The sequence below is a fragment of the Diorhabda carinulata genome, chromosome X, assembly GCF_026250575.1.
Source record: "Diorhabda carinulata isolate Delta chromosome X, icDioCari1.1, whole genome shotgun sequence".
NCBI classification, from domain to species: domain Eukaryota; kingdom Metazoa; phylum Arthropoda; class Insecta; order Coleoptera; family Chrysomelidae; genus Diorhabda; species Diorhabda carinulata.
The window spans coordinates 5,019,009-5,033,749 of NC_079472.1; the positions used below are offsets into that span (position 1 = coordinate 5,019,009).

The window sequence follows — 14,741 nt, forward strand, 5'->3', positions numbered from 1 at the left end:
CTAATTTGTTGTTGTTATTTTCACATATTACACATTTTCAGGTACTTTGTTCCGGAGAAGGTCTTCGACAGGGTGTGGTAGGTCGTGAAATTAGATCTTGGATAGACACAAGAAGAGCAGGTCCTGGAGAGTTAACAGCTCATTGTACGGGACCTCGAAAAGTAGCCTATTGTGAATTGTACGATCACGGAGATGCAACTTTTACATTGAACGTTAAGCCACAAGAAGCTGGTAAACATGCTCTAACAATCAAATATGCAGGGCAGCACGTTCCGGGATCACCTTTCACGTTAAGAGTTGCGGGAGCACCAGATCCCACAAAAGTAAGCTCAGTTTATTATATTATTCCTTCCATGAAAATTAATAAGGAATATATTACAAAAGGTGTATCAAGACTGGAGTATTTTTTCTAATATATTCGCGAAACAATACAGGTTTTAGTCGATAGCAGTTGGTTTCCTAAGAATTTGTGATGATTAGTGTGAAATTGTTTGATTTTTCTATGAGTTGCAAGAAATACTTTTTTATATTCTCAGAGTTGAAGAGAAGGTTATGGGAATGTATTTTTGCGAAAAATTATCAATATCGCGAGTTCTTTATTGATATTAACCTAATTTATGTCTGTATTCAAGCGTAGCCTACCTCCATGATAATTCTGTTGAATTGGTCTCTATCTCTGTTGACTCGAGAGCTTGTTGCAGATGGACCAAGGATTTATGTGCACTATTCCCAATTTCTCACTTCCTTAATGCTGGCAGTACTAAAATATATTATCTTGGCACTTGTAATATGCTTTTATGGAGTCTCTACTCTAGTCGCTGTCGAATTCTGAATCAGAGCTGTCGGCATCAACGTTTATAATAATTTCCGGCTTCGCGTCTTGGTTAACTATATCTGATCGACAGTAATGGAATTATTTCCACCTCGGTGTGTAATATACTATTACTTGTTAGCTTTCTAGATCTTTAATGATTCATTATAAACACAGAAAAAGACTGAAAATGCAGAATTTTCACATACAAACATTCGTTCATAGTGAGCAGTTTTCACTAATATTAATCTATCTGACAGATTGTGACATACGAGGATATATTGAAAAATTCTTAGCCTACTGTAGAACCAAATAAAATTTCAATGTCAAAATATTTTATTTCTCAACATATTCTCCTCTTAATTGGATACATTTATTACAGCGAACCTCCAACGTCTCTAGACTTTCAAAAAAATCTTTCTTCTGCAAATCAGAGTATCACAGCTTTTATTATCTCCTCGTTGGAATAAAATTTACGACCTTTTAAACTTTTTTTCAGTTGAGGAAGAGATTATAGTTGAACGGAGCTAAATCTGGTGAATAAGGGGTCTGTTCTAGTAATTCAAATCCTAAATCACGAATTTTTTGCATGGCAACATGAGATTTGTGTGCAGGGGCGTTGTCCTGCAAAAACAAAACAGCTTGGATAGCTTTCCGCGTCTTTTTTCTTTAATTTTTTCCCGTACAGTGGTCGAATAGTAATCTCCAGTTATTGTTCAATCCTTATTCAAAAAATCAATCATGATTCCTCCATGGCAATCTCAAAAAGCTGAAGTAAGAACTTTCCCAGCAGATTTTTGGTCACAAAACTTCTTACGTCTTGGAGAAGCAGAGTGTCGCCATTCCATCGATTGTTGCTTTGTTTCTGGATCATAGATATGTACCCAAGTCTCATCCATAATAACAATTCGGTTTAAGAAGTCTACATCTTTTTCAAATCGAGGACAGATCGAACGCGATGCTTCTACCCTTGCACGCTTTTAGTCAACATTCAAACATTTGGGGATCTATTTTGCAGCAATTTTTCTATGTCCAAATTGACGTGAACTATATGTTGGACGCGTTCGAATGAAATATTCAGTGCTCCAGATACCCGTTTCAGTCCAATTCGACGATCTGATAAAATCATGTCATGAACTGCATCGATATTTTCGAGGACAGACACGGAAACTGGTCTTCAATGAAAAATTTACCTCTTTTGAAGCTCGCAGCCCAATTTTTCAAGGTTGCATACGAAGGTCATTGATCACCAAGGATATTAAGCATATCTTCGTAAATCTGCTTACCTTTTAACCCTTTTAAATACAGGTACTTGGAATATCTTTTTTCTTTTAATAAATTGCATAACTCTGGTTCACTTTTTGACGTCAAACTTTAACTGACACTTCTAATAAGTTATTGTTCGTTAGGCTAACTAGATATCGTGACATCCTCGTATTACACGAGAAACTCCTCATTATAACTAAAGTTTTGTTAACTTTGCTCTTCCTTGAAACCGTCTTCGTTATTTGGTTTTGAAAATTATGGGTATGTTACTGGGCTAATTTTTCATGACTAAGGTTGAGAAAAAACTAATTTTGAGGTTATTAAGTATGGGTGAAACTTTTTTGAACTCTATTTTCAGTAGTCATCAGCAATTTAAAAAAAAATAAGACTCATTTTTTCTCCGAATAACGCATATTTGAAGTTGCGTTAGTAATAATGATCTTAACAGTGTACTGCATACTCACACAATCTAAAACGCGTTTCGATAACCAAATTATCCTCTTCAGGAACCTAAGCTGCTTAGTGTAATCAAAAGTGTTCGATATTTGATTCTAATAGTGTGGTCACGGCTATAAATCTTGATTTTCTACAACCGTAAAAATTAGTATTAAAATTATTATTTTTCTGTTAAATAGGTACGAGTGTATGGACCTGGTATAGAACACGGTGTACTGGCGACCTTCCAATCCAGGTTCATCTGTGATACTAGAGGCGCAGGAGCAGGTCAGCTAACAGTAAGAGTTAGAGGTCCGAAAGGGGCTTTCAGAGTAGAAATGCAAAGGGAGAGTCAAAAGGATAGGACAATATTGTGCAAAGTAAGTATAACACCATACAGACGTTATCCTGTAAATATTATTATTGTTTTTTTTGTTTTGTTGGTATTCCGACATATAACCAGCCATGTGATAAACATGGACTTTCAAGATTGATGCCACAAACACTTAGCGACTGCAATTGAGATTTATTTATCGACATTTCAAATGCTAGCCGTCTTCGCCTTTGTATTTTTCTTTCAAAATTGTGGCTTCGATGACGTTATTCATTAATTCCTTCAACTCAAGCAACACAATTTGGGTGCCATTACAGAGACGTGGTTGATTTATACTTCCCAACATAATGATCACCTATCCAATTTTTAATTGGAGATTATGAAGAGTTGATCCAGACAATTCCGGCAAATTTGAAAGCTCCTTTGGATAGTTGATAGCATCATCTTGGTCAGAAAATTCATTTTTGATCAGACATCAACGTTTGTTGTAAACAAAATAACTCTTTGGTTCAACCATACATGATCTTTGTAATTCTGAGCAATGTTCTGAAAAACCTTCTCGACGAGTTCGGTCTAAGTTTAGTAAAGTGTTATGATCCAGCCGATAAGTCAACAGGTATTTTTCCATTACCAATATAAAGCAATTGTTTAGAAAAAACTTCTTTAGATTGGTCGCTCTGCATTTCGACTCATAAAATGGATGACTGTAAACAAGTGTTAAATTCGTCGGCAGGCATATTACTGACGAAAATTACCTGCCAATAAAATCATTGCAACATTGCAAAAATTTGTTCTTTCATAAATCTTGCATCGTGCGGTCTAATATTTTCAAAGGTTTTTTGTGTGTCATCGTGCACTCATCTCAAACTATTAATTTGCTCTGCTGCTACACTTTGTCTATGGTAGAATTTCTCCAAAGATTGCAAGTTGGTGTTTCATTCATTTACATGTTAAACGGCAACTTGAGTGCAGTATGAGCGGTTCTACCTCCCTACAATAACGTAGCTGCAATGCCTGATAAATCAGGTGCCACTTCGCGATGGAATTATTTCCAAAATAAATATTATTCATATTAAAACCGTTCTCCCAGTTCCATCAGAGATATCTAAGAAAAATATGTTTCTTTTTATGCCTTGGTTGTCAAGGTCTAAAGTCTCGATTAAATGCGTCGTGCGTTGAGCTATTGGGCGTTGTCATTTCTAATTTTATTAATCTTCTAAGATGCTAATGGTGGTTAATTATTCTTTAATTTTTGGCGCAGTTTTCTTAATTTTTCCTTTCAAAAGAACTTTCTCCTGATTATAACAAACATAATATAAAAGAATTAACGTCAACAAAGTGGATAGGGTTTCATTTTTATATATACGAGGGCTGCTACTAAGTTTTGAGATAGACAAATATTCATAATTGAATATGGCTTTATTGTTTTTCAAAATATTCATTATACTTTTGCATACTTTTGAACCAATTGAGGTAGCTCCAAAACATGTGATATCAACCACATTAACCTCACAATTTATTTGTGATGCGCGGAAATGAGAGAGTGCCAAACAAGAACTGTACGTTGGATGACGTTCAAAAACGTTTTTATTTGAGCTGATCTGTGAGAGCTTGCATTGTCGTGGTGGAGAATGATTCGAGGCAATATATTCAGTTATTCGCGACCATTTTCTTAAAAGTTCTAGGTGCGCGAACAACTTTTGTTGGATTTGGTTGTTTTGAAAGACTCTTACAATCGATTGTTGTTTATTTTCAGGATCATATGCACAGAATCATGATTCGTTGCCTGTCATGATCTTATAGACGTCTCTGAAGCACCGCGATTGGATTTTTTCAGTATTTCTTTGCACCAATCCACAAGAGATTTTTTTGAGCGATTGTCAAATTATGCGGTATCAATCAAATCTTTTTGACAGCCAAATTTTCATGCAATATTGAATGTATGCGAGTTGAACTAATGCCCAAGTATGCTTCAATCTCACGGTATGTCACATTACAATTTTGGAATACCAGTTTACGCACAGTATCGATGTTTTTTGGTACAACCGCCGATTTAGGATGACTTTCACGAAAATTATCCTGTAGAATTCGAAAAACCAGCGAAATTAGTAGAAGCGAGTTGATCGGCATACTGCTGTCGAAAACAACTCAAATAGCACTCGTATGACAACATGTTCTGAGTACATTCAGCATTAAAAATGTCAAAGTTTATGATGGCAATGGCAGATTTGACATATTCACATCGGCTATATCTCAAAACTTAAGTAACAACCCTCGTATAGATAAATACATCTGTACATCATTATGACACAAACAATTTCGTGGTATAAGTATGAACCCAACATATATTTTTTGTTTCTAGTATGATCCAACCGAACCAGGAGATTACAGAGTTGAAGTGAAATGGGCAGGGGAATTAGTACCAGGTTCACCGTTTCATGTCATGATTTTCGATACGCAAGAAGAACTGAGACGATATATTAGTACATTATGAGATTTATAAAATGATGCATCGATATTTCTTTGAAATTTACTATTTATTATACTTAATTCCGATCAGTATGATGGCAGAAACTTAAATGATTCTCTATTTTATACAAGATCATTTGTCAATAGTACAAAACAGAAATATAAAAACATTTGTTGCATAAGCGAAATAAGTGTTGAAATTAATCGGCAAGAATTGATTTGGATACTTTAGTATGAAAAGTATAAATAAATGAATTGATGTGGAAGATATATAAGTCAAAAAATCCTATACATCTCCAATTATTGTATCATCACGTGGTTCAGAGACTATTAGCAGTAATCAAGAAAATATGTCAACGATACGACCCATAGTCAGTTATTTGTTCATTTTTGCGAAAGTAAAATATTTAGTCTAAGTATTTACTAATATCTACTGATGATTTTTGAAATTATATATTTACTCGATTTTAATAAACTGTTACAAAAAATAAATTTGTAGTTTTATTTTCCTTATCCGAGAAGTAAAAAGTGTTTCACGTAGCTGGACATTATTAAAAATAAAACACCCTATAGTGGGTGGTAACTTGATCTTACAATCGTAAATAGGAAAGCGAAAAATCCTTAATATTTGCTTTCTAGCCGCGTGTAAATCTTAAAAATAAGTTCGTTCATTGATGTAGAAGGTGTCTTAACCCGGGAAAACTCGCTATAATTTCCTTCACACCAGAATTCTCTAATGAAAATTTCTCTCACGGTCCCTTATTTAAATAATTTTACCGTGAATTGATGTATTTGAACGTTTTATTCCATTTTGTGGTGTTTATCTATGAAAATATTGTGATATCGTTTACATACTAACCAAATTTTTTAATCCAAATGTATAAATTGTTTTAATATAGTTGAAAAATTACAAAAAACAAAAATATAATATCTTAACACTTTAACAAAAAGTGATAAATGTGCAAGCAAAAATTTGTTTACTACTAGAAAGAGTTTGCTAATCAATATCAGCACATTTTATGCAACTGTATACAGTATGGGACGGACAAATAGGCGTGTTACAAGTACTACACATTTTTTTTGCTTTTTCTGTTCTTCTTTCTTGAACAAAAAGCACAGATTTTGTCTGACTGGTATTTGTTTCCTCAGTGTTCAAGTCAACACCCGCAATTCTTTTCATGGCAGTACGACCTTGCGGTTTTGTCTGGTAATAAAGTGAGGATACATCAAACAAAATCAAATTGTCAGTGTTTGCTTTATGAATGATCTGGCTCTTTTGTCAAATTGTAAAATGTAAAATTATTTCGGGGTTGTCTAAAGGTCTCCGGTGCTCTCATCTATATTGTCATTGTTATGGAGGGTAGAAACTGCCAAAACATTAAGCGACCGTTTCGTTTTGTAGGAAACTAGAACACATTCTTTACTAAATTTTAAAATACTGGCAAACAAAGCCTTTTGTTTCATTTCAATAATCTCAGCTGGAACTGGACATCAGGCTGTCTGCCAGCATAAATTTACTTGATATATATTGCCTAAATTTACAGCGCCCACGGAAATGTTCAAGCATGTCGTCGATGGTAGTGTATTCCTCTACTTGATCGCTATAGCGGATCGTGCGTTCTATGTGCGCAAGAGTCAGAAAAACGGTAATTCTGCGGCGATAGCGCGTAGAGAATTCTGCAGTATTCGCACTATTTGTCACTTAAATGATACGCCAGGCACTTGACTGATTGTAAAATGGGTCGCAAAGTTGGAAGATCGGACCGGGTTAATACTGGATAAAATCTGGGCGTCCAAGGTCATCTAGAACGGTCGCAAACGTAAACAGGAAACGTGTTGTTGCATCAAACTTGCACCCACGTTCGATAGATCTGACATCAGTTGACCACCACGCAATCTGGATTTAACACCTATGGAATTGTTTCTGTGTCAATGTCAATCTAGAGTTTACGCTAACAAACAGACTTCTCTGGCACAATTAAAACAAAATATTTGTCACGAAATGGCAGCCTTCGTGGATAATACCTACCGAGTCGTCATATGTAATTTCAGTGCTCGATGGAGTGAATGCCATGAGTGCAACAGTTTACATTTTTAAGAAATAAATTCCCAAGCAATGCATTTAAATATGTAACAAAGATTTTTTCAATAAATTACTTTTCTTAAAATTTTGTTTTGAGGCATCTGATACTTGATCTCAGAAAGTTTAGCTAGAATGGTCGGGTAGTCGCTTGCTAACTAACTCGCCTTATATTCGAAGCTAGTTGCAGGTACAAAGTCTCGCGAGACGTCCCCTAGAGACTCCCGATACGATTCCACAAAATGGAAGCTTTTTGCTTTCTCAGATGCCCTGTAAATGTCACCATTATTGATTTTTTTTAGATAATAATTCCTATGTACCTATAATACAACTTAGAACTTATTGCAGTCCACAAGAAATAAAAAAAAAGTGTAGAACAAATCATTTTAATTATACCTACCTATATATAATTCTTTACTCATCCGATCTCAAGCGCTATTCAATTTTTTTCATCAACACGTCCTTTTATTCGAACTAGAAATATGCAATTAGGATAGAGAGTCGAGCCGAGGGAAGGCGAGGAGACAGGAGCGCACCATCTACATTTTCCGATTCGCTTTCCCACGTGTAGCTTCGTGACGAGTATGGATCGTACTTGAAATGATACATAGCCTCACAAACATTCGGATCACTAAGTCTTAGATCCGTCATATATGTGGTAAATGCAGAACACGACACTAGTAGAAGTAAAAGTTCGCTTACGTCCGATTATAGTATAAAAACAAGAGTCAGATTTGGTTTTAAGGCAAAGAAATGGGAACTGTTGGCTCTAACGCAGAAAGTTTGAACTGGAAACCAGCGAAATATACTATAGAGAAGGCATAAATATTTATTTAGCTATTTATTTATTACAAAAATATTGTTAAGACTGTCAGCTTTACGAAGAAGACATGTAGCAGCAAGAAAGCTTTAAAAAAAGGTAGCTGCAGCTCGAAAAGTAAGAGTAACTTAACAAAACGAGAGAATTGTTTTAAGGAAAGCTCTAATTAGAGCAAGGGTAATTCAGAATTTCTGGAACCGTTAGTGAAATTCATACTGAATAGAGGTTTCTTAAACCTATGACGGTTAATTAACTTATTTACAATTCTTTTATCATTGCCTGTGAGACAGCCGCATCCTCAATAAATGAACTTTCTTTATTGTATCTCTCGATGTGAAGTGGAAAGTGAATTGAACGATGTACCAGGAAATGGAGACTGGCCATCTTATGTTGGATACAATAAAAAGAATCAGCCGGGATGTACCTACACGTAGCAGTGTTGTGCCTAAATACATCAAATTCTAGCCTATCACTAATTATTAAAGTATCTAAAAATGGTAACTATCCATTATTTTATGAACTTCATAGATGGATATATTGAATTGCGTTCCAAAATGAATCTGTATGTGAAACCACTTTTTTCCAAACTCAAAATGAAAAACAAGAAAAATTTTCTGTTTCCTCTCAACACCGTTTATACAAAGGGATTCGAAGAAATATTTCATAGAGTGGGTTTTAAATTGGTTTATATATCCAACAATATATCAAAACAATTGTTGGGTAATCCTAAGAATAAAATACCAAATTTGGAAAATAGTGGTATATATGAAATTAGCTGTGGTGATTGTGACGTGAAGTATATTGGGCAGACTAAGAGATCCGTTAATTTCTGTTTTAAAGAGCAGATAGCTCATTCAAAATATGGACGGACCGAAAAATCGAGTATTGCCGATCACAAAGCTTAAACAGGGACAAAGGGCCAATTTCTTATAGCCTACTCTACAATTTAGTTTCCTGCTGGAATCAGTTTTCGCGGAGAAAGTTCATTGGGGAGAAAATTGATAGTTTGTAGAATATCTATCAGAAAAATAGGTAAATAATTTCAATGTTTTGTTTGTTGTTAATAAAACGACTGTAAAAATATTAAACTTTGACATTAAAATTAAAACAAATCATCTTGTAGTAGTTCAAATGACTCAAAAAATATTGAAAAGTCAAAACTTATAAAGCTGTAGTAAGGTCATCAAATGATCAAATCTTGATATTTCAACCTCAAATTTTGAGGGAAAATTAATAATTTGTGGAATCTGACAAGACAGAAAATAGGCTCAATAATTTCAATATTTTGTTTGTTGTTAATAAAATTACTAAAAAGATTGATTATTCTTTGATAATCTTGGAATTAGAGCCAAAGAATCATGTAGTAGTTCAAATTTGATATAGATCTGTAGTAGATAAGACAAGTTATTATGGTTTAGTTTACCTTTAGTCTCTGAAGACAAAAAGAGGGTTAGACAGTGTACTTGTGAGTGTTGGTGGTGTGGTAGTGTAAACAGTGTGTTCAGTAGAGCAAGAGTAGATGACACTGCTCGTCAAATGCTCATGGAACACCACCTGTTCTCTATCAAGTCGAGTCATAATTCCAAAAACTTACCAGATTCGACAGTACCTAGTAAAAAGTCAAGAAAACCTCCCGACAGACATAAAGACTAACCTCTGGATTCTGTGCACTTAGATAATGTAGATCAATTCCTCCGAGTGGAAACAAAATCGACAATTACGTCAAAATTGGTCAAAATTTCGTTCTTTCACGAAATGTGGAAAACTTAAGGTAAGTCATATATTGATTTGTACTGCTTTAGTAAAATGTATACGAAAATTTTCAAAATAAAAGTTTACTTTTTTATTTTAAATAATTATGTTTATATATGAACAATAAAGGATAGTCTGAGTAATTTTTTTTCCATTTTGTCCATAATTCAAGCAATAAGTTTAACCAGACTAAGGGGCGGAAAAAATTATTGGACCCAAAAGCGCCTAAAAGCGAAATCCGGCACTGATGATGCGATAATTTCTTGGCATTGTGTATATTTGTTGATTGTTACTTTCAGAAGAATTTAGAGCTGAACAGTGTTGTGGTATTAAGATATAATATAATAATAAAAGCTAAGTAAAAACCAGTTTGATTTGTTCCTGGTATATGAAAAAATGTGGAACAATCAATTTTCAAAAAAAATTATAGCGTGAAAATACTTTATTATTTTGATTATTACAAATAACTGTTACTTTTAAAGAACATTCTGTATCTATCATATTTGGGCATAGATATATTTACATCGCGTCTGCGGTCCGATTTGTTGGATCGGTTTGGTTAACATCTGCAAGGCGGTACACATGACCTAGTGACCTACTCTTCGACTTCCTCGCTTACCACTACCGCCTCCAGAAGCCCTCTGGTTAATGTAGACTTGGTGATAGTTATTTGTCTTGATTCTATTACCCATAAATATTCATTTTATTTACATAATTGTATGATATTTAATTATGTTGTGGGTATTTCAGTTTAATATGTGTAAAGACAACTTGAGATGCTTGAAAATGTGGAAAAGTGAAATGTAGCTCATGATCGATGAATGAAAAATACTTATTCGTATGGATAAATACAATGAAAATAGTTTTTTGAAAAAAAATTGATTTAAAACTATAATCGGCTGACAAATGTAGATAACGAACCCATCATTAAGAATTGTACAGAGCTGTACTTAATATAATAAGCGAAGATGATTTCACTGAAATTAAATACAAAGATGAATATGTTGTTTGGCACAAAAAGTTGTTATATTGTTTTGTTTTTGATGCAATAATTTAGATACTGTAAAGTTTGGCTTATTCATTTATACTTTCTATTGATGGGGTGAATTTATAAACACTGTCTCTAATATAATAATTAACTGATAAATAATACTAAAGTTATATAATTTATTTAAATCCACAAGTTACTTTTCTATGTCGTTTCGTTTATTGTGATTTTTAATTATAAACTAAACTTACTCCACTAAACATGTTCGATTTTATATGAGAAACGACATTTCTAGAATTCTAGAAACTAAAGAAACAAAAACAAATAAAAAAAGACTTTCCTGGAAATCATTTCTAAAAAAATAACAGAAACAACTCGCCGCTGTTTATAAAAAGTGTCAAAAGCATCAAAGGCAGACAAACATCAAAACGATTCGGCGTATTCGTTAATTATATAATTCCATTATAACCAGACAGGCCCTGCTCCACGGACCAAGTCGTGGACTTGTTCCTAACAATATAATACAGTGGATATTTTATAACAGTAAAATCATACTAGAGAATAACTTTTTAACTTCATAGCTATGACAGTTTACTGTAAAATTATGAAATTATAACTTGCCTAGTTTTTCCCCTGAGATCTACATTTATAAAACATACACTATAATACAATTATTCTAAATCACTAGCATCACATTCATTTTCCTCAGAATAGCTGTCGCTTAAATCAGCTTCAAGTCAATTAAAACTGGTACATGTTGCATATATTGGTTTTTAACTCTTTTTGCGTGATTTATGGCATTTCTTCAGTTCTCGGTGTTAATGTTTGACATTATTTCATTATCAATTCCACTACGGAGGAGGAATTTTTTCGATTCTCTCTTAGAATACTGTGACCATTTGTTTTGCCAATTCGTCCACATATTCCTTGGCAATTATTTTTGTTTCTAAAACATTTATGAGTTGTTTAGTTGTATAATGATTTTTGAAATATAAATCTTGTTTAAGTAGAAGCTCCTGTATATCTGCTTTTAGAAGAATATTTGGTTGGAATTTTACGAGTTTTTTTAATGATACAAGGCGTTATCTAATACAATTACACTGTTTGAATATAGTGCTAGTATCAGTTTTCCTTTGAACCAAGACTCTAGAAGGGTACCTCCAATTTTCTTACACATTCTTTTACGTCTCATTGTTAAACTTTTTTTACGCATCAACCACGCAGGTTTATTAGCGAGTAGTTGAGGTTCAATACATTCGATCCTTAAATCTAGATTTAGTTTGCAGTCTTTCAGGTAGTTCATAAGTTTCTTTGGGTCTACTTGAAGTAGCTTCTCCAGTGAATGTGGTAGTTGATTAATTTTTCGTTTATTGTCATATTTTAAACAGTCAATTCGTGTTGGTTATGATTTGCTTTTACTTGCCATTTTTCTTGGATTATCTACTTAAAAAATGCTTTGAAATTGATATGTTCTTTATAGTTACTCTTTACTGATTGCTCGTTGTTGTATGCATTTTTGCTAATCCATCTACTCTTTCATTTCCTTCTATTCCGTTGTGGGATGGAACCAATATGAAATTGTCATTTATCTTGTTGTTTCTGCAAGTAACTAGCTCTTTCTTAATATGAATGGCGATAGAATGGTTGGGATATTGTTGGTAGATTGCCGTTAGTTAACTTTGGAAATCTGTTATTATAAGGAAATTCTTGAATCCAATTTTCTGATACTCCTTAAGTGCTTCTAGAATGGAAAACAGTTCAGCAATTTTGTATAGTGTAGTCTGAGAACTATTTTTCAAAAACATTGTTTACAAATTCGGTTCAAAACAGTTAAAACCAATTTTGGACCGTCTGTTGATAGATGTTGCCATATCTTTTCAACTATTTAGCCACAAAATATTTCGAATTATGTATAATATTTACGTTCTTTGTTTTCTCGGAATTACTTGATTTAGTAAACGGTTTTATTTAGGAATTCCAAGGGGTTAATTTTTTCTGTAATGTTGTTGTTTATCTATAATTTTAAATGATGCACTGATACTGGAAATTGAATATTGTGATGCGAACTTGAATGAGCTGTTTACTATTCAGTTCGCAGGATATTGATATTCGATCGGACTCTAAATCTCAAAATGAGCTATTCAATGCTCTTGATGGTGTAAACTTAGTAATTAACATTAGTAATTTTTTTAATTGTTTGTTAATAATTGCGGCTGTAGAATATCAGATACAACTCTGGGCTCCAGTTAGAATTTTTCAAAGGTTCGTCCGGGATGTTTTGGTTTCTAGTGTATTTAATTTCTCTTTCTGAGGTTTGTTATGGATATTTTTTTATTTATGTGTTGCCCTGGGGATTGTAATATATAACCAAAACGTTGATTTTCAAGCTGGCTAAGAATTTTCTATTTAATATCTATAGCCGTTCTTAAAAAAAACATTCTATTATAAATCAGTTTCTTATAATTTAGTTGAGAAGATACCCAGTTATTAGACCAAATATCATGTCATTTTTGTGAACCTCATAATTATGTACCTATCTATATGAAATCCAAGTGATCCTGTGAAAAATTTAACCAGCATATCAATATTTTTATCAAGAGTTTTGCTAAGCATATTGTTGAAATTTGTTTTTTTTTATATTTTATTGTCGCATCCACTTCAAAGGTTATTAGCGGCATGTCAGTTGTTAACAATTTATTGAGTTGAGTGCCTTTTAGATATTTGATTAAGTTTGCGGTATTATAATTGTTAAGTAGAGAAATTATGGTGTTATAGTTGTTAGTCTTTCGTTTTTGTACTTTTGACAGTTCAACAATAAGTGTTTAGATTCTCATTATAAGTATAAGTTTCACATATTGGTGGATTTTCTCGATTAAATAGATATAAGTGTGTCACTTTAGTGTGTCTAACCTTTGATTGTCCATTTATAGTCGTTTATTATCACTTCGCGTACAATTGTTGCTTCGTTGTTATCTTCGGCTTCTTTTGCACATTTAACTGCTTTGTGATGGGACCCAAATAATTGATCCGTTTGCCTTGGATTGGTGGATAAGGAGTAATTGAATTTTAACAAGGATAACTATTAGGTGTATGGGAAAAAGTTGTTGAATGGTTTGTGTTGAACTCTGTCTGTAATCATGGCTGTTTTATTGTATTGATTGAGGCCTGCAATATAGCATAGAGTTCTCCAGTGTGAATGTTATTCGGCAGCTCCTCCGCCATAAGGTCTTTCAGATGCGTCGGTGTATAGAAAATGGTATTCTTTAAAGCATACTTCCGCAAGAGTGCGGAACGATCGTGTTATTAGAGAACGTTTTGTTTGTTCTTCTTTGAAGTTCATGTTGACGTGGATGGTGGGAAAATGGATTATCCAAGCAGGGGGTAATCCTGGTAATCTGGTAATTCAAGTGCTAGGGTGTTAGTGTATTGGCGAGTTATTTCAAAGAACGGAATAGTTGTTATTACAAAGTTAAATGTCCTTTTTTAATTGCCAATTCGTAAAAAGCCGACTTTTGGAATATGAGTCATAACGATTATTTCTACTGAGATGACAGAAATTTTGGTTTGATTCATATGAATATTGTTGCTGAGGTATCAGGTACATGATAGAGTAACTTAACCGTTTCTATTTTAGCAAAAATAACAAGAACGTATGGAAAAGGAATTAAAATCTCAACATTGGCTTATCAGAAACGCAAAATATTAGTAAATGTTTTAAAAAGATTACTTTATCTAAGCTGATAATCAGACCAATTAAAAATATCATGCTTTGAAGAATTGGGCCGA

At 33.5% G+C, this 14,741-nt stretch overlaps 1 protein-coding gene across 3 annotated transcripts in view; it reads left to right on the forward strand.

Moving 5' to 3' along the window:
- The window catches only part of LOC130901210 (filamin-A), an 89,101-nt gene extending 83,294 nt beyond the window's left edge, over positions 1–5,807 (forward strand). For all 3 annotated transcript variants that reach the window (XM_057812404.1, XM_057812405.1, XM_057812406.1), the window contains 3 exons: positions 42–323; positions 2,713–2,892; positions 5,209–5,807. In XM_057812404.1, the coding sequence (XP_057668387.1) occupies positions 42–323; positions 2,713–2,892; positions 5,209–5,340 (594 nt within the window). In that variant the 3' untranslated portion in view covers positions 5,341–5,807. The remainder of the gene's footprint in view (positions 1–41; positions 324–2,712; positions 2,893–5,208) is intronic.
- Positions 5,808–14,741: the final 8,934 nt, after the last annotated feature.